At 37.8% G+C, this 21,394-nt stretch overlaps 1 protein-coding gene and 1 pseudogene across 4 annotated transcripts in view; both read left to right on the top strand.

The window, feature by feature from the left end:
* The window catches only part of Mdga2 (MAM domain containing glycosylphosphatidylinositol anchor 2), an 802,265-nt gene that overhangs the window by 697,302 nt on the left and 83,569 nt on the right, over positions 1-21,394 (top strand). For all 4 annotated transcript variants that reach the window (XR_004388487.1, XR_004388486.1, XM_032907846.1 and 1 more), the window contains one exon: positions 3,668-3,937. Coding sequence is in view for 2 of the 4 variants with exons in the window: in XM_032907846.1 (XP_032763737.1) it covers positions 3,668-3,937 (270 nt within the window). In the remaining 2 variants the exon portion in view is untranslated. The remainder of the gene's footprint in view (positions 1-3,667; positions 3,938-21,394) is intronic.
* Positions 13,744-13,882, top strand: LOC116906466 (annotated as a pseudogene).

The following is a 21,394-nucleotide window of genomic DNA, read 5'->3' as shown; positions in this document are numbered from 1 at the left end:
GACTTAAAGAATAAAAAAGAAATTCAGTATTAGCTTTTTTCAAATACCGTGATGATGGAATCAAAATATTAGAAAAATTAGGTAAATCCCAACTGGCAGCAAGGTAGAGGTTGGATAATTATATAAATCTAACAATCAAAAGGAAGGCAATCAAAAAACAAAAACTAAAAAAAAAAAAATTCAAAATGAGAAGAAACAATTTTAAGCTAAGTACCTGGGGAGAACAGCCAAGCAGTCTGGAAATGACAGGAGATGGGGACAGACTTATCTGAAGAAATGGCTGTGAAATGTAAGGAAGCTGGATGTTTCAGAATAAAACCTTCCAAAAATGTGAAATGCAAATATTACATAAGTGAATGCATGAGAAGCTACATGAATTGTATTTGAAAATACACTCTTAAAATCTAAATCTTAGAGATAAACATAGTTTACTGTATTAAAACAAGAACGTATGAAATTAAAATGTAAGTGATTTGTAATTTTAACTTTTTCAAATCCTATTTTCAATGAAGGTTCTTAAATGCTTTAACCTTCCCTGTAGCCCACTGCCCCCACAGAGGTAGTAGAAAGGAAAGTATAAGGGGGGATTGGCCCTGTTTAGAAAGGTTCTTTGGAGCAACGCCCATCTGTGTTGTCTGGAAATCGGCAGTTCAGTTCACAGGTCAGGAGGCAATAGCAGCTTCACCCACTCACAAACATTTCATGGATAGCAGACACAAATCAGCGGCAGTGAGTGGCACTAACTAGCAGGAACAGCCAGGTCTCAGCCTTGGCACAAGTCAACAGGATGGACCTGGAGGGACATCGTGAGAAGTTATCCGCTGTGACTCTCTCAGGGAGGCCAAGATCAGAGAAGAGTGGAGACCTACAAGCACTGTACAGCTAGCCAAGCTCAGCCTCCATTGCTCCATCGAGTCTTATTTATACCCTCCAAACATTATGTGTCCTCTATAGTCCTTGCCTCAGCGCGAGTATTGCCTCAGCACGTGTCCAATGAGCCCAAATCCCTGGAAGCGGCATCAACCTGCAGTACATCACCAGAAGTTGTTTGGTGTGTTTCTATGTTGTCCCAACAAATCAGCTCAACTACACAATGTAAGGCAGACCAATAAATGCATGTTGTCAACAAAGAATCAGTCGTGAATCCTTTCACATGCCTGCTCTAACAGAACTTCCTCTCTCCTGTGTCTGCTTCAGTGAAGCATTCCTTCATGAGTCTGCCTTAGCCTTTCACACCGGTGTCCACTTTAATGAAACGTCCCTTCTTGTGTTTGCCCCAGCGAAACACCATCCAACAGATTTTCCAAAGAACCCTTATGTTTTCTCTTCAATGATTTGATAATGCAATTGAGAAATAGGTAAAGCAAAAAGGAGATGGAGTTACAAGACAAAAACTTAAAACTACTAAAGTCTTTTAGATGATGTTAATACTAGTCAAAGTTAACCCAACTAAAATGAGTAGGTAATCACTCGATTAACCAACCAGTCAGTCCCACTACACAACCTGACCTATCAAACTACACTCTCACGTGGGGTAGTTCATTCTTCCTTCTCTGGGTGACAGCAAAACCCTGTCACACAGAAACATTAACACATAAGAAGGATTGGAAGAGTCTATATGGACTTTCATCTGACCATGAATCATCTAAGTAAAAACAATCAAGAAAGAAAATCAGAAATAGTCTGTAGGTTTGAAAAGAGACAAACTAGTTGGGGATCGAGGATAGCAGAAGCACTTTGCTATTAATGTGTCTCACATGTGCAGAGAATGAATATGACAACGATATTCATTCTCATTCTTCTCTTCCCATTTGTAGAATTGACATCACTGTACACCTCATTATGTAAGGTATTGATATTCCTGCTGCTCTCGTAGACAGGTGTTCACCTTTTATTTAAATTAATGTCATGATTTTTTTTCCACAACTTTCATTTTCCCCCTCTGGTCCATGCCCTCTTTTCTACTACAGATTTTTTTTCCGCAATGATGATAATATTAGGACTAATAGAGCTAATAGTTTGATCAGGTATGTCCTTTATTTCTTGTAATTTTCCTAATACTGACTCTGTAAAACCTAACTGTAACACAAGGCCCAAATATTGTTGGACAGCCTCTCCTATCTTTCTGCTGCCATTTTCTCCAGAGCCACAGTGGTATTTTACATACTACCTCTGGTTGTTGATTCGGATTTCTCTGAGCTTTTCCTCCTCATTGACTCCTTTACATGCAACCTCCTCTCATGCCTGGAATACCCTCCTTTCTGACATACCCACCTTACATGTGTTTCCTAAAAATCACAGCACAGGACCCACCTTTCTTAAATGCCTTACCAGTGTGGTAGCATGAAATACATTAAAAGCAAGTAACATTTTTTTTGTGCATGTAGAAAATTCCTTACTCCTTTTAGGGAAACAATCGCAAGAAAAAGATTGCATAGATAAAACTGAATTTGTGTGAATGACTTAAAAATCTTTGCTGACAGAGGTAAATCAGACCATTCAATAGACTGGTGATGAAAATAGAGACCAAAAATATGTAAGAAACAGCATAGCATGTAAAAGATTCCAGACTTAGTAATCAGTTCTGCAAACCTTTAAGCACTGTGAAGTGAGGCCTGCCAGGTGCAGCTGCACAGTTTTTATACACACAGTTTGCAAGGGGCCCATAAACATCTAGTAAAGGATGAACTCAGCAATTCTTTCAGCCCTGTATGGTGATACAGCTTCCTTGGTAAAAATGCACAGGTCGGGGTTGGGGATTTAGCTCAGTGGTAGAGCGCTTGCCTAGGATGTGCAAGGCCCTGGGTTCGGTCCCCAGCTCCGAAAAAAAGAATCAAAAAAAAAAAAAAATGCACAGGTCACATCGATTTCAGAGATGAACTTTTCATTGAAGATTATTAAAAGGTTTAATAAAGGTTTTTATTTTAGGTCCTTAAAAGTGAAAGACATGTATTTTGTATCCTTTAAGTGGTTTATTGGACATTTCATCTTCACAATAAAAAAAAGTTAGATGGCTTTCATAGCAAGTTTTAACTATATGAAAAAATCATAAAGATGTCAAAAAAGTGAGTTATTACAATATAAATGAAAACCACCTTAAACTGAGCTATAATTTACGAAGTGTGCTTAAGGTTTATACATGAATATCGTGGACTGTCAGTCCAAAGAAGTCAAATCAATCCCTTTAGAAAACTGATTTACTAATTAGTCTTACCCATTTTAGGAACCAATAACCATCGTATCTACAAACTGAGCTAAGCAAATGATAATTATAGTTGACAGATGAAGCAGAACTCTTCCTTCTGTACATTCTTACATGACTGTGAAGTCCTGTCTTGATTCTGTTTGTGGATCATAGCCTCATTAGTGCCTTACCATGTAAATGAATAATCATGACAATTATGTTTTCTTCTGAGAGCAGCTAGAAGGAAACAAAGAAATTTTTGTGGTTATTTTGTCTGTAAATGTTTTTTTGTAAAACAATGAGTCTTATTAATTGTCCATACTGAGAAAACTTTATTTTCTGGTTCAGTTTAAATACATTCTCCACCCACTTCTTATCCTTATTCCCTGTAACGTGTTATTAAAAAATAACCCGCTCACAATTAAAGAGCCAAGGAGATTGCTGTTTTGAAAGTCTGATCTGTTTTAACCTCTCTTTTCCCAGATCCCCCAGCTGTGGAACCAGCATTCTTGGAAATCCGTCAAGGACAGGACAGAAGTGTGACCATGAGCTGTAGGGTTCTAAGAGCCTATCCGATACGTGTGCTGACTTATGAATGGCGTCTGGGCAATAAATTATTACGGACCGGTCAGTTTGACTCTCAGGAGTATACCGAGTACCCACTAAAGAGTCTTTCCAATGAAAACTATGGAGTTTATAACTGCAGCATCATTAATGAAGCTGGAGCAGGGAGATGCAGCTTTCTTGTGACAGGTAGGACACTAAATTGCTTTGCTTTTTTTTTTTTTAAATCTGTGCCATTAAAGCAATGGATCGTAGGCTTACATGGATGTTGGATGTAAACACTTTGTAAATGGAAAGATTTGGAAAGCTGCGGTTTGGCTGTTCCAGTTGCAACTTTGACTTGATTACTTTCAGGGCAAGTCTGTCTTTCCGGTGAGAACAATGTCTGTACCTATAAAACAACACAGATGTTTGTCTGAATTCAAACGAAGTGCAGAAGTTCTCCTGACATTGTTTGTTCATTTCAGCGATAGCACAGATGATTGCGGTCAACAGTATTACTGTGATAAGATTGCAGGTGTAGATAGACCTGCACGGATTGATAGGTGGGTTTTTATGAGGTACAGAAATGGTTTGTTTTCTTACTATTTATTGCCTCTCAATGGACAAGGTTTTCCGTTTGTTCTCAGCTTGCCACATGTTCTCAGATATTTCAAGGCAGTGCCATAAACTATGTACAAAGTATGATAAATGGGAGAAGAACTGATGAGTTTTGATATCGTGAACAATTGAATGTCCCATTTTTATAATTTTAGGCCCTTGCTGAAATTATAAGAATATTCTCTACACTATGGTAAATATGTCCTTTTGCTATTTTGAACCAGAGTTTTTGAAATATATTAAGAGGAAACTACCTTTTCAATGTTATTTTCTCTTAGTAAAATTACATTTAACTGTTAGATCATTTGTGATATTGAATGAGGAAGCTGGCCCCTGGGTCAGTCATCTTTGAAATGCTGTTATAAAACATAAAAGTATTCTGGACTGACAACTTGTTCATTAATAAGAAATCTAGGTGTTAAGTTCTGGTTATGAGCAATCTCTCTAAGGCTGGATTTTCTTTGAACCATTTTTGCTTCCTGAAATATTATATTAGAGAGATAAAATTTGCTTTACTACCAAGGAACATGAAGCTGTGTCCTCTACTGGACTCTCCTTTTGATTTACAAGACTCTTTTATTTTGGCCCATGTCAATGAAATCCTTTTATACTTTGACTCTTAAATTAGACTATTAAGCCAACATGTCCTACAATGGTGCACTTCACTTGGGCCACAGGCATGGTCAGTGTAGTGAAATTTATAACAACTGGAGGGTTGTCTGTTATTCAACAGACAATTTATTCAATGCACTAGTTTACTCTCTACCCATTTTCAAAAATGTATTTTTTATTTATTTGCTTTGTGTGCTTATGTGTATGTCTGTGAGGGTGTGTACCTTACATGTATAGACAACAGAGGACAGTTTACAGGATTCAGTTCTCTTCTACCACATGAATTTGGGATGTCAGGGTTGGTTTCAAGTGAATCATCTGACTGTAAAAGTAATTTGGGGCTTTTTTATGTACTCCCTTGATCCCAAATAAAGGAAATGGAGCCCTAATAAATTTATTTTAAACTTCAGTATTATAGCAGGGCAGATACTCATTTATTCTTCCCCAACCATGAGAGCCTAGGCTACTTCCCAACCACGTGATCCAGTACTTGCCATCTCAGTCTTGCTCTGGATGTTTCTGCTCCAAATTGTCCTCCTTTGTGACGCCCCTGCTCATGACGAATATGTCACAGTGAATCTCGTTTCTCCTACCTGAGTCTTTCTCTTTCTCTCTCTCTCTCTCCGGGTGCAGAAGTCTCGCCTTCTCTCTCCTATCCAGCTAACAGACTGATCAGCTCTTTATAGAACAATAAAAAGATGAACAATGTTTTACAAAATACTGAGTCGGGAACTGTTTCATAATAATGACAATAACAAAGCCCGGACTACATCCATAACTCCCATATAGAAATCACCATCTGAATACACAGTGCACAAAACCATCCCCCAACTTGACCCACTTAGTCCTTTTCTACATATTAGTTTCAATAACAGTAGGAATCATGCAGAGGCAATTACTTTTCCTCATGTTTGCAAAAATAAAGAATATGACTTTCATTCATTAATAAAACAAAACAAAACAAAAAAAGTCATGAAATTAACTGCAAGGCTTTTTCAACTTTTTTTTTTTTTTTTTTTTTTTTTAGCTGTAGGCACTTTCGATTGTCTAATAAGATACTGGTCTTTAACTTTAGTACAGGATAAGGACCATGCTGCTTCTTTAAGATTTTCATTTGTCCCTCCCTATGTGACCCAACTTCCTTTTAAAAGGAGAAGACAAGCTGAGACCAGAAGAAGCTCTAAGCTCCATCCTTCCACTTCACATCCATGGGGTGTAGCAATTGGATTGTGATAACCACAGAAAGGAATAAATATGTTATGAGTTCCCTCACAGAGGGGAAGGAAATACCCACAGGCATTATTTTCTTTTCGTGGTATGTGCTCTTCAATCTCAGGTCAGCATTATTGTTCCAAGATTTCCACATAAAATGAAATATTAAAAAAAAAGAGGAAAAGATCAAAATAAAGTACAATTCAGGAAAATACATGGAGAGGTGGGAATTTCCATAGAGTATGTATCAGTGAAAAAGCTCTCAAAAGAGAATTATATCAGAGTTGGCATTCCTGATGAAAAGGGAAAAATGATGTAATTTTATATTACATAAAAATAGTAAAGGTAACATTCGCTATGAAGTATAATTTTATTTGCTTAGCCACTATTACCGATGTCTTAACTGATGAAACTTTTACAATGGGGAAAAGACTTGGTAAGTATTTATGAATACATAATAAACATGAGGCACTAACTATGACTTCCTTTTTCTGTTCTGGGTTTATAAAACTATAATCATAATTGGCTGGAATATGTCTATTGATAGGTTATCTTTGTCAATGAAATATGCCAATCCAAGTCCAATTAAAAGAAAATCTGGTAGGTTTTGGGGCAGAGCTACCAGCCAAGTTCACCAGCTTCAGGGAACAAAGAAAAAGTCACACAGAGATTATGGTTGTGAGGGGTTTTGTGGCTTCTAGGTGAAGGAAAATGCTATATCTGTGAATGGCTCCAGTTAATGTTAATGGTGCAGGCACTTGTAAGAGTGACTGAGAAGTCACATTTTATTAAGAATTTTGCAGAACAGTAAAAAGGCAAGGGAGATTTCCAAGACATATAAGGATTTAATAAAGAGACAGTAGAGATCTCAGAGACAGTGAGAGGGGTTCCACCAGGTCACTGTGGCAGACTGGCCAATGGACAGTTTATGAGATAATGGGGGAAGGCTGTGGTAATGTTATGGTTTGACAAATTAGAGGACCCCACAGTTTTTGCATGATTTCCTGGCAAAGAGAGAGGGACATGTTTTTAGTGTTAAACGCCAGGGCTGCATTGTTAATCTCTGACTCTGGCTTTGTTAATCTTGACCTTGACTATGAGCAGCCCTTAGGCACTGCCCGCTGATGCTCCTTTTGACCTTGTAGATGTCCTGAACACTGTCGATGACATTAAATCAAGTCATTTTTGTTCTCACAGCTACCCAGAAGAAGCAGCAGTGTTCATGGTCATCTTTCTGCTATAGGGTCTTTTGGGGGTAGAGTCAGGCTTACCAGCGGCCAACCTTACAATTTAGTCTACTGCAATTAGCTGCATTAGAAGTAATGTATTAAAATCATGAATATGTAAGAAGCAATAATGCTGACCTTAAATTTCCCAAAGGGGAAATGTCTCATGTAGCTAGTCATCCTGCCCACCATTCACCAGTGCCAGCCTGTCTCTTTCTTCTCAAGAGCACTCTGCTATCCCATAGCCAGCTGTACACATTTTTTTTTGGTTCCTCATCATTAGTGCTGCTGGCTTTGCTGTTTTAACCCTCACACTCTATTTTTACCTTACTATCCTTCCCCACTGCAGTGTCTGTGAGCAACTTGTAGGTCTCAGCATGGCCCCATTTCCTGTCCAGTCTACAATGAGTCAAACCCTGACTCAACAATAAGTTATAACAAGTGAGCCTAAGTCCATATTTATAACACTTTACCACAAAAATATGATAATATCAGTAAAGGGGAATGAGGACCGTCCTCAGGAAGTATGTTGATTACTGTGATACATTTAACTGGTGTAATAGGGATTATAACAGGAACTGACAAACTAAAATAGCATCATTTAAGCCAGCCAAAGACTCCTAAGTTTTAAAAATAGTACATGATAGAAAATCAAATATATTTGCATTTATTCAGAATTGTACAAGAATAGGGCAATAGATGAGAAGAACTCTAAAGAAATAAATGACAAACTCAGGTTTGTTAGTAAGTGCATTAAATGTGAGTGAAATTAGCATTCCCCTTAACTGTTAAGAGTGGTAGATTGAATAGTTTTAAAAGAAATGATTTAATACCCATATATATAGATAGAGACTGTCATGGACCAGATTCTCACCATACATACAAAGGCACAGGAAAAGTGCATGGAATACATAATTGGCACAGTGGCAGACAAGAGACAGCTGACATGGCTGTGTTATTATTTCAAAGGGAAAATCCAAGGTAGTGAATTGAATAAGAAGAGTAAAAAGTCACATTTAATAATCCTGAAAGGATTGTAAGTATATGTTCATATAATAATAGAACTTCAAAATTCATAAACTAAGAAGTCATACAAGGGTAGATTATTGTTGTGATTATTAGTTCCCATATATCAAAATTTGGAATAATATATAGATATAAAATTGTTAATTGTTTTAGAAGATATGAACTATTCCACTAAGCACATTTATTTGACTCATATCACTATAGTGCTCATCAGAGTGGATAATGTGCTAATGAAACAACTTACTTGTAATTGGAAAAAAGACAAAATTAGTCCTTCTAGAAATCATGTTATGCTGGAGGTCTTTGACACTGCAAACCTATAAGAAAGGAAATTGAGAAGAGCATATGACTTAGAGAAAGAAGTAGAACTACATTTTTCACAAAACATATTTTTAAAGAAAATCTAAGAAATTTGTTGAAAAATCAATATAAATTTATCATATATTTTAAGATTGGCATAATACAAGATTGCTTAAAATCAGCCTGTCCCTTGGCATTTGTAGGAGACTGATTTTGTATAAATGCATAGTGTTTGCATAAAATCTCTAGATGATCTCCTGCATACTTTAATAACTAGTTACTTATACCTAGTACAATGTCAATGATCAATAATAGTTACGAGTAATGTTCTTTAAGGAATAGTGACCAAGAAGGAGTTCTGTACGTGTTTAGGACAAACAAATTCTTTTATTAAATATTTCCAGCCCCTGACTATTTAAGACTACATTTCCAACCAATGGATATTCTGATCTAACTTCAATGACCATTTTGAATCTTCAGTTTAAAAATATACATCTAATGATCAAAATGGGAATACATTTAATAAAATGTGTGGAAAATACAAAATGAGAATTCCTTCAAACAAGCTAAATAAAAAATATTAAGCATTATCCTCTATTCATATTCATGGATGGAAAGAATAGGTATTATTTTGATGTATATTAATTCCAAACTTCTTTTTGGACTGAAACATTTCTAATAAAACTCCTAACATTTTTGTAGGAAATCAAATACTTATTCTAAGAAAAGGAAATCTGAAGAAAGTCATTTTATCCCACTTGAATGCCTCTATAAAGCCAAGTTAATCAAAGTGGTGCAATTTTGAATAATAATGTGTTGTGGTAAATACTAAAAAATAAAGGACCTTTTATCCTGTTCTGCTGCCGGCACCATTGGGCCCCATGGTACTGTGGGGTACTTTTATCTCAGCAGCTCCATGCTGCCTCCAAATACTCTCAGATGCAGGCAGTCTGTGAGTTGTTCCAGTATGGCAGCTTGTCACTCTGGTCCCTAGACTTAGTTCCAGCACCAGAGGACCATATGGAACTAACCATAGTTTATCTCTGGTTAGTATCTCTCTCCCATGGCGGCTCTCTACTAGCCATGAACTCTCTGGTTCCAGCTACCCAATAAAATCAGGGCTTTAGAAGTCCAGCATGGGCTGGCCTATTGCGGCTCCCTATCACAGACTCTGCCCATACTCTCAACAACCAACTCCTGGTAGTTAAAGTATAAACTCCCAACGACCCGGTGAAATCATGACCCAATAAACTGTAATTTAACAATCAGATTTATGTGTTAAATTCTTAATTCACAATACATCCACATAATAAACTCATAACTAATTGATAAATATATAAATGGCCCACCTAGATAAGATAAATTGACCTATAGAAATCCATCCCTTAAGAAATAGTTATAACTATCTGTATCTATATATGCATGGCGATGGATAGTTATGTCTGTCTCCATGTTGTTTCTCCTCCTTTCTCCTTCTCCCTCTCCATCTCTAAAACTTGGTTCCTTTCTACACTTCCTTCTTTTCCAATGATAGGCCTTGTTTTATCTTGTGTCTGTTTTCACCTGCATAATGACATCAACCTACACTTCACCCTTTCTGTCTTTAAAAAAAAGAGGAACTTTTCTCTCAAATATTTGTTGAGTATAACTGTTACCATTTTGTAATTTATAAAGCATAAAATACAACCTAACACCCAGTCTAATGTTGTATTAGTTAAACAGAACTTTTATTTATGTATTCCAGCTTGAGAAAGGCTTAAAATCCATGCCATGTCCTGGCTAGCTTGTATACGATCTGGTAACTATCCAATTAAATATGTACTCTCAAAGTTAAACAGCCTGGTTAGGTTATGAGACTATAACTAGTTTCAACCCCCTCAGAAATCTGAAAACAACCAATATTATCTGAAAATATAGGAAGCCTAAGCTTCCTGACCTGAGACAGGTTGAAGAGACAACTGTCTGCTGGTACAGTCCCCTGTTAGCAACATAAAAGAGCACCAATCTTCACCCTTCTGGCCAGGAATCTGACAGACCTTAGTGAAACAGGAATTAAGGATTAGCTCATTCTGTCTCTGCAGAACTAAGCTGTTCTACCCTGTAAATTGTGTCCTCTCGAGGACAGTACAAATCTGTAGGAGAAATAGGCCATTTCTGCTCAGTGGTCACCTAGCCACAATGTACCTCACCTGGAGGTAGAGATGCTCAGCTGTTTTTTGTTTGTTTGTTTGTTTTGTGTGTGTGTGTGTGTGTGTGTGTGTGTGTGTGTGTGTGTGTGTGTGTGTGTGTTCACACATGGGGAGATGTTAGGAGCAGTTATGTCTCAACAAGTGAATAAATAACATTAAATGTCACATTTTGTGGCTTTCTGAGTTTTTGAAAACCATCTAACTATGTAAGTAATCTGGACTGTTGTCTGTTAATTACCTTAATAAATTATCTTGAAAGCACTCTAACAATAAACTTAGAGCCATGAACTTGCTATCTGGCCCTTAACACACGTGTTTAATCATCTCAGATTTTTTTTTAGTAGCAGTAAATAACTGGGTATAAGCTTTGTATACTTATATGTGTTGTATAGGCACAATGCCTATGTATGAGAATAACGATATTAATTTTATTTTTAAATCAATAAGAAATTTATTACCAAAGAAAATCTAAACTTGTATCAAATAAATTCTGTACCAAGGTAAAAGATTATAACTTTAGATTAGTAATAAATATAAGGATTTCTACCAAATGAGATTATGGCTGTAGAATCAATTTGAGCTAATTTCTCCATATTAAATTATGACTATTTCTAAAAGTTTATGGAATTGGGGCGATGACTCTTCAATAACTTCTTTAAGCTGCATGTAATGAGATATCCTTGGTGGGAGGGCAGGAAAATGGGGGAGTTGTTTGGCCTAAAGAAGGCCACTCAATGACTGTTGTAGCCTGATGTCTGTCTTGACGTGGTCTGTCTGAAAGTCCCTGAGATCAGGAATCTAGGCAGGTCAGTTCAGCATTCTGATAATGAGCTTCACCAAAGCTGTACACTCTGCAATATATAAATCTCAAAACGAAATTTTAGTATCATCAAGGTATTCTTTTGTTTGATTCTCTTGAATCTAGTTTTTCAGGAGGTTTATGTCTATTGAATATGATCGGTATAACTCTGAAAGGTGTTCAGAGCCTAACCACCCTTTTTAAAAACACAAAGACGAAACCATTTTCCCCAGATAGCATGTTCTTTAGTCTGTAAACAGAAAAGCTGCCTTGCACTCTCTCCCAGAGAAATAACCACAAGACTCAAAATCACACCCATTATGAAAATATTAAAATAATTTAAGAAACTGAAGTAAACTAAACAAACTTGTACGAGCCTGTTAGACCTTTTTAATCTGCCATGTCAGGAAATCAACTCAAAATTCCCATGGAGCTCACATTAAGAGAATATGAGCCTCCTACTGTGGTAATTTTAAAATTAACCACAAACCCTTGCTAGCTGGCATTGACCAGCCATATGGCATATCGAGGTAATTCATAAAACAATTTAATCACACTTTTATTAATACCAATACCATATGATGTAAACAACTTGTCAAACGAAGACTTTAGCCCAATAAACAATCTGTTAAGCTCTCTCCCTGGAGCGTCAGACTTTTATTTATTAATAACTTCTATAATATATGTCTGTATTCACTCTGCCTGGTATACAGAGTTCTATTTTTTAACAACTTTTATAACTGGCACATATCACCACTCTCTATTTGCAGTCACTGACTAATCATTTCTATCCTAGTTCTGAACCATGAGTGAAAATCCCCACATGATTCAGATAGACTCTGTACTCACTCCTTCTAACTATAAAAACAAATCAAATTGAATCAAATTTCATTAATACCTGTCATTAAGAAGCATGCAGGTTGGGGTTGGGGATTTAGCTCAGTGGTAGGCGCTTGCCCAAGCAGGAGGCCCTGGGTTCGTCCCAGGTCCGAAAAAAAAAAAAAAAAAAAAGAAGCATGCAGCTTGTCTAACCAGGATTCTAACTCAAAATTCCTGTGGAGCCCACGTTAGAGAATATGGATATCCTGAAAGACTTAATAAAGCATTTTATCTTTATCTATCTGTTAAGCTCTCGATGGGATTGAATATAGAATACAGAAATAGATTTCTATGATTACATATCTAGAGTAGTTGACAGGTTAAAAACTCTAGCACAATCTATGGAGAAAAATGCTAGAAAAAAATAGGCAGGGAAGATGGTTGAGTATGTAAATGCTTGCTGAATAAATACTACAATCTAAGTGTGGATCCCTAACACCCATTTTTAAGTGCTAGCATAGAGGCATTTATTTATAACCCTTGCACTGGAGTATATGTGATCACACCTACACTTACACATGCACACACACACACACACACACACACACACACACACACACACACACACACACGGTATTCCTTGGATATATTGTACTGGAACACCTGGATATCTATATTAAAAACCCCAAAGCAATAATTCACATTACATATAAGAATAAAACTGACTAAAGATCTAATTATAAGGTAAACTACAATATTCTATAAGAGGAAATCAAAACAAATTCAGAAAATGTAAAGTCTTTTAAAAAACTGAGCATTAGATTCAGTTATTAAAATATTAGACTTTAATAAAAGTGCAGACTTCTCTTGTTCCAAAGATATTAAGAAATGAAAAGGAACATAATATCTCAAGGTTATAAAGAATTCTTATAACTCAATAAGAAAATATCTAACTTAAAATTGACAAAAACCTCCAGTAGACATTTTTTAAGGTAGTATATAATTGGCCAATGACCATATGAAAAAATTATCACCCTTGTTATGTATCATAGAAAAGAAATTTAAAACACAATGAGGTCATATGACATACACACATCAATCTTAATGACTAAAGTTTAAAAAACTGGCAATATCAAATGTTGAACATATCAAGGGACTGATTCTATCTCATACTGTTAGTAAAAATTCAAATTCAGATTAAGAAATGTAAACTTTGTCCCTAGAGGCATTGCAATTGTGGCTGCTGTCACATGTGCACATGTCACCTCAGTAGGTTGCAGGGGGGAGAGATGCTATGTCTATACTCATTGTTCTGACCTGTGAACATCTGAATGGTTAGTACACTAACATTCCCTGATAAAAGCAAAACTGAGACTGTCACCAGTCTGACACTGCATAGGCTCTGATGGGCTCCTAGGATAGGAACTAGACGAACCCTGCCTGGGACTGAGGGCCTGGGATGGAATGAGCTGGAGAGAGAGATAACCCTTGCATACAGCCATGCAGACAGGTCCAAACAAGGAATGAACCCAAGACTGAGATGACCACCAGATGGGTGTCATCTGGGAACTAACCTAAGCTGGCCACCAGACTTCTGTTGCACAGGCCTAGGAGATCAGACCATGCCCAAGATGACCTCAGTTCAGTGTCATAATGCATGAGTGGAATATAGCACTCCTGAGACAAGCCCAGCGACTCAAAGACCTTGAACACCACTAATAGGAGCAAGTAAGAGGGGGAAGAATGGGAGAGAAAGAGAAAAAGAAAGATGTGGGCATAATGAAGGAAGGGCAGAACTGGAGGCTCAAGGGTAGTGGGAAACAGCCTGATGTTAGTAGCTGGTGGTGCCACCTGGGACCATTGTAGAGTCCAGGCTTATGCTACCATAGGGGGTAATGTCTGAGTTTTGTGGCCTTGAAGCAGCAGGGGTCAGTTACCCAGGCAGATGTCCTTGTGTCACCATGGAGATAGGTTGATATCTGGGGGCTGTGCAGAAGTGGCCTAACCTCTTACCTGGGCATCTTTGGGGAGCTGGCCATGAGGACATGAGAGCTGACCTAATCCCTAGGTAGTTGCAGTACTCAGGAGAGTCAGATCACAGCACACCATGGGAGTTCACTGCCAGTGAGCTGTCCCAAAGATACAAGCATAAGAAAGAAGGCCCTGTCTACCATTCAGGGATATGGGCGTGAGAGAGATGCCCCCACCTCAACTCATGCCTTGCCACCTTCAGGAAGAGAAGAGTTTGCCCAGATGTCATCAGCATTAGAGAGCATTAGGATGGATCATTCAGGGAGAACATCTCTATACCTCACCTGAGTAGCACAGTACGGCTGGCCTGGGATGTGTGGGTTGTGGGTGAGCTGACCTTGAGGGAGTGACATGGAAGAGCTGGCCCTGCACTTGTCTGCTGTGCTATCGCATCAGAGAGAGAGAGTCCCCTTCCCTCCCTTTTGCCCTCACACTGTGGACAGGTGGTAGAATCGGCCTCATGGGGTCATAAGAACAGGAGAGCAGACCCTGACCCTCATTCGCTTCAGCACACAGGAGATTGGGCCCTTGCCTCATCTGGGCAGCAGTAGAGCTGGACCTGAATGTAGAGGTAGCCGGTGCCTAAGGGCATAAGCATAAGACAACTGCCCTGCCTCTTATCTGTTGGGCAATGGCTCATACAATGGAGAGAAGACCTCCTCCCTTCTCTTATCTATGGCAGATAGGACAGCTGGCCCTGGGGTCCTGAGAGTGGAAGAAGTGACCATATTCCTTTTGTACAGCAGCACCTGGGAGAGCAGGCCCTGCACATCCCCTGGGCTGGCCCTCATTATGGAGTTTGCTGGTAAGCCTCACCAAAGGCATGAGAGCAGGAGAGCCAGCTGGCTAACCAGCTCAGAAACCCTCAGGCCTAGAACCAGGGCTTTGAATTGGCCCTTCCAAACATCTTCCCCATGGAGAATTGCTGGAAGGAATAAAAGGATTGGTCCTACAAATCTAAAAACTACAGGATCTCCATGACACAGGGCAACAATAGGATATTCAAGAGACGTCTCAGTGAGATTCTAGTATTAATAGAGTAGCAGAAACCAGGGGCCTAAGACCAGACCAGTGAGATATTGCCATGAACATTTGCAAGCAAAGTAGTGTGGACAAATGAGTATACTGTGGGACACACTGATACCCTACAGCTTCCTCAAGGAGATTTTTTTCCCTCTGGTGGAGGGAGATTGTGAAGGTAGAAGGTAGGGGAGGGGAGGTAGATATGGGTATGGATAGAATTTGGGTGCATGATGTGAAATTCACAAAGAACCAATAATAACTTTTTTAAAGAAATATAAAACATCTCCTGCCCTTATCAAGATGGCCTAGCAATGAACCTAGATAAATACAGAGCACTAGTATACATAAATATGTACTAGTATATATAAGTATGGTATACATAAGTCTATATCTGCTTAATTTCTTGGCTGTGCTCCTTGAAATAGCATCAAACTTTGAGAAAAAAAATATCCACTGACAGGTGAAGTAAACAACTTTGAGTAGTTCAGGAAATGCATTTTACTTAGTCTTAGAGACTTAAAGAATGAGTGGTACATGCTGCAATGTGAGAGAGGTTCAAGCAGTATGGTTACTGAAAGGAAAGTTTATACTTCATGAGTATAGTGTGCGGAAAATTTAACAGATAACACTAATTTGTTAAAATAGAAAAAAGTGTTTCTTGTTTTCCTAACACCGAGGGTGCCTAAGAGTAATTTCAAAAAGGTAGGGTCTATGTCTTGCTTGAAGTACAGATTACGAAGTAATATATATATATTTCTAAATAATATATAACATTATAATATTATATTACAATATTTAATATATAATACTAATTTATATATAATTAATTTAATATATAATATTAAAATTATATAATATATAATATATATATTTCTAAATAATATATATATATATTTCTAAACTCAGGAAAATCTGCACTTAAAATGTGTGCAAGTGAGAGAAAAAGAGTGTAGCCCAATGTCAGAGAGCTATGCCAGCTTGCATGAGGCACTCAGTTCAGTCTCCAGCACTCCGACAATGAAATGCATTGTGTCTCAGCAAGGCCCTAGTGAGAATGTGGGTGATATTCACCAAATAAACCGCTGTGAGCATAGAAAATCCTTCATGATCTCTACATTATTCATGTATTCAAATTTCAAATTTACATTATGTTTATGTACGTTATCAAAAACTGTTTCCTAATACCCTGTGTTCTTTTTCCATCTAAACCTGTATCAAAATCCTTGTTTTTAGGGACATTAAATGGGCCATTCTTTGCAGCATTTTTCTTCCTCAGGATAACCATTATATTTTTCTCAATTATATGCCTTGTTTCAAAAGACAGAATGACCAAATAAATCAGTATCAAAAGACATAAGAATGTAAATTAGGTAGATATGGATCAAATTAGGTGTGATAACCCTTGTGTAGATGGACAGTTCCATGGCTGTTCAGATAACGGGCAAATAGTTATCAGCAAACCCCATGAGGGTTAAGCATTCCAAATTACTCCTCACAGCTTCCTTGCATGTTTTGGAGTATGCATGAGATGCAACCTGTGTAGGATAAACATCTGAAAGTTCAGTTTTCCTTGTGATAAAAGAATATATATTCCTTGGTGCCAGCGAAGTCTCTGTCTTCTTAAGGGCCATTTTAACATTAAGTACCTTAATAAAGCACTACCAACTGCCTGGATGATTTCCACCAACTAAACACCAACTAAATTGGCTGGAGCTTAGGAGGGGCTTCACATTATCTACATTAATCATATGTACGGGTTCATGCCTTGAGTTCCTACCCTGACTAACCCGGGGTTTGTAAGATGAAATAAGGCCTCTTCATTGGAAGTCCTTTATCCTGTTCTGAGAGTCAGGTTCATGGGTAGAGTTATTCTCAGGGGTTATAGTAAAATCTGCTGTACTGATTCAACTTATGTTTGGGAGAAAACAAGTGTTCCTAGAATGGCTTTTTACCTGGTGTTTAAAATCACTTTTGATTGCTATGATAAATACATTGACAAAGAGCAACATTGAGGGGAAAGGTTTTCTTTCATCTTGCAAGTCCCAGGTTATAGTTTATGACCCAGGGATGTCCGAATAGGATCTGAAGTCGGAAATGGAAGCAGAGGACAAGGATGAATGCTGCCACCAGCTTGCTGTCCAGTGCTTATGCTGCTTGGTTTCTAGTACAACCTACGTCCACCTGCCCAGGAGTAGCACTGTCCAGAATGAAGTAGGCCTTCCCACGTTAATCATTAATCAAGAAAATACCCCAGCGACATGTCCATACGCCTACTTGACATTTTCTCTTTCCAGATAGTTCTATTTTGTGTCAATTTGACAAAAAGCAACCAGCACCAGCACACATAGACATCGGATGATAATAAAACCAATCACTGAAAGAATCAAAGGACTTTTCAGATCAGTGGACTCGCAGGTGTCTCCCTAACCTCCAGTTATCTGCTTAATCACCTGGCATCTGTCCATTATCCTGACGAGATGTTTAATGGATGAGAACAATGCAGAAAATGTTTCAAGGGCATGCTAGAAATTAGACAAAGTAGTCAGGAAAAAGAGTCTTAACTGTAAAACATGCTGTGTCTTCTTCTGTAGTGGAGAGCATGTATGTGTGTGTGCACATGTGTGTGCCTGTGTGTGTGTGTGAGAGAGAGAGAGAGAGAGAGAGAGAGAGACAGAGACAGAGACAGAGAAAGAGACAGAGACAGAGAGACAGAGAGACAGAGATTTGGTGGAGCTGTAAATTGAAGAAATTAATAATATATTTTGTATATATTATTTTTGTTTCCAAACACAGGCAATAATCAATGTCATAGAATCTCACTGAAGAGATTATTTCTTGCTTCAGAAATCTTCTTACATTATTCTAGTAAACTTTTGTCTTAATTTTTTTTTATTAACTTGAGTATTTCTTATATACATTTCGAGTGTTATTCCCTTTCCTGGTTTCCGGGCAGCAATGGGGGGAGGATGGGGAGGGGAACACCCATAAAGAAGGGGAGGGGGAGGGGGATGTTTGTCTTAATTTTAAGATGCCATAAAGGCAGCAATTTATAGAAGCCCAAGGAACTAACTTTGAGCCAGTACCCATTTCAAATCAGAGCAAAACCAGAGCTTCTTAGTAAAGTGAAAGGAACTCTTAATTTGAAGTCCTTTCTTTATCCTGCTCTGAAAGTCACATTCACAGATGTTATAATTATTCTTGGGAGTTGTAGTGAAATCTACTTTATTAATTCGAGTAACGTGCTTTAGAGAAAACAAATGTTCCTAGAAAACAAGCAGCATGGCTTCTGCACTCCCCCTTCTTCTCAGGAACATTCTTTGTTCCCTGCCTGCTGGTCGTTGTTGCATTCAAATTCAGGAATGGGACACCCATGTGGGCAGCAGCAACCCTTGCCAAGAAGTTAATGCTCACACTGTGAACATTCAGTTCTCTCAGTCTGGGAGTTTCTAGGCCAGTTCATTTATTGGTTACCTCGATAAATACACCCCAAGAATGGTCCTTCAAATGAACGTAAGGCTTTTAGGTATCTTGATAATACTCAGTTTTAAGAAAGTACACTGAATACATTCATTGGCAGCTTATTATATATTCACTATTTCTGAGTTAAATGTTTAATAAAATATGTATAATTTTCACTTCAGAGATTTACTCAATCAATTGCTCTCTTTAAAAACTCTTGAGTTGATAATGTTTTGAGACAATGATACAATATGGTGTAGAAAAGAACTCCCAGGGACACAATAGTAATTTATGTTCCTTACATAAAGGAGGGTGGAGTACGTGGACAGAGGGCCTTTTTCTATTAGTGATAGTAACATCATAGCAGGTGTTTTACAACTGACTGTGTAAATTAGGGACATGGTGGCGCCATGTACCTTCTCTGTATAGATGCAACTCCTCTTGTAGGATATATGTTATTATAAAAGTGACAAAGTGTAGATTTGTGTACACACAAGCACACAATCAGATGTGAGCAACCACACACAGAGGTACTGGAAGCTAAAGTAGAAAACATCTGGACAGTGGTCGAGAACAAACCTTTTTGATTTGATAACCACGTATGTGCTGCTTAAGATAGCTCCTTTCTATTATTTAATACACGTTGTGCCACTCACTTGAAGATAAGGCAATTCTGATTTCAATGGGTTGGCTATGCTTTCTCCTCTCTCGGTAGAAGACCAAGAGTGTGTGTATTTGTGGTATATATGCATGGCAGTCTATAATGGATTGGCCACTGCTTTAGTCTTTATACAATTATATGACGACTCTGGTTCTCTCAATCACTTCACTAGTGCTGATTGTAAAAATACTGAAAATATACACAAGGGGAGACCCATGGCTCCTAAAATAATTTAACAGTTTTTTTCTTAAACAGCTTATCATCAGTGTTAGTGCTAAGTTAGCCATGATTTTAATATCTCGTCTTCTTATGTTAACAATACACACTTGGCAAGTTTTAGATTTACTCCTTTTGGTTTGAATTTTAAATGGTTTCTTGCTTTTATTATAATTATATTATTTCCCATTCAGTTAATTGTTAATAAGGAGGTGCTTTTCAAACTGGGAAGTGGAAATCAGAAAATATACTACAATTTCCCCCTCACTTATGAGTGAATAACTTCAGAATAGCTGAAATGATTCATCCTTTAATCTTATCACACATAGTTCTTAATAGTTCAACCCTGGATTATTATATCTACTTCAAGCACAGGCATTGTGTCAACCACCATAATAAGTAGCGACAAGACAGTCTCCTTAGAAGTGCATAGTCTGGTAAAGAGGATGAGAACCATATTACATCCATGTGGCCATTTTAAAAATGCTTTTCTCTTCCTGCTCACTCCTCATAAAGTAGAACATCGGCATCAAAAGCCACACCAATTATTCTTTCACAGAGAGCAGCAATGCCTGTTTCTAATACTCGATTGTATAATATCACCAGTTATAACATACTGATAATTTCCATTTCATGCTTCTATTATCTTATGTCCATTACTGCTGCAGATCCTTGGCCTTCCTGGCTGTACATAGTACAATACCTTTCATGTGTGTCTGTTTTGTTTGATTTTGAAATCCCAGTCATCGGAACAGGGGAGGGAGTGTTTGTATGGGAAGAATTCTAGAATGCCTTCTGGGTTGAGAGTATGTTCGTCTAATACCATGAAGCCTTGATTTTCTTGTGTCCTTCTTTGGAGTCAGTAGCAAAGGATTTTATATTCATACAAATACTCTTGCTCCTAATTGGTGAGTAATGATCTCTATCTAGAGCCCAGTACTGCGGAGGCCCTACATTTCACACATGTGGTGACACCTCTTATCCAATAGCGTCATCCCCTTTGGCCTAAATATGCAGCACATACCAACATATACACTCACACGAATATGAAAACAACACTTCCTCTTGTCACAGGCTCTCTTTCACTGTCTTGTTTTTAATTCTGTGCTCCTTGACCTCGGAAGAATTATTTTTTTTCTTTGCAAGCTTAAGCATACTTGGGCAAAGTTGTTTGATTATAATGTAGTCCGACATTCTTGGGCACAAATGTGAGAATAGTTAGTGTTTTAGCTAGCTCTGTCATGTCAGCAACTCATCAGGGTTTATTCTGGTGGGACACTTCCCTTTCAGTATCTTGGAATCTGAAGTAAAATGGAGTTGATTTCATTTGTGAGGATTTTATCAGTACATCCTAGGATAGTGACCTATATATGTAGGTTAATGATTTTTCAACAAATGAAAAATGAACTGATAGCCCTCATACATATTCAAGCATATTCTATAATTCATTCTCTAAGGTCAATTTACATATTG

The sequence above is a fragment of the Rattus rattus genome, chromosome 7, assembly GCF_011064425.1.
Source record: "Rattus rattus isolate New Zealand chromosome 7, Rrattus_CSIRO_v1, whole genome shotgun sequence".
Taxonomy (NCBI): Eukaryota; Metazoa; Chordata; class Mammalia; order Rodentia; family Muridae; genus Rattus; species Rattus rattus.
Note: the sequence above shows the minus strand (reverse complement) of the source record. Positions and strands in the feature narration are given on the sequence as shown.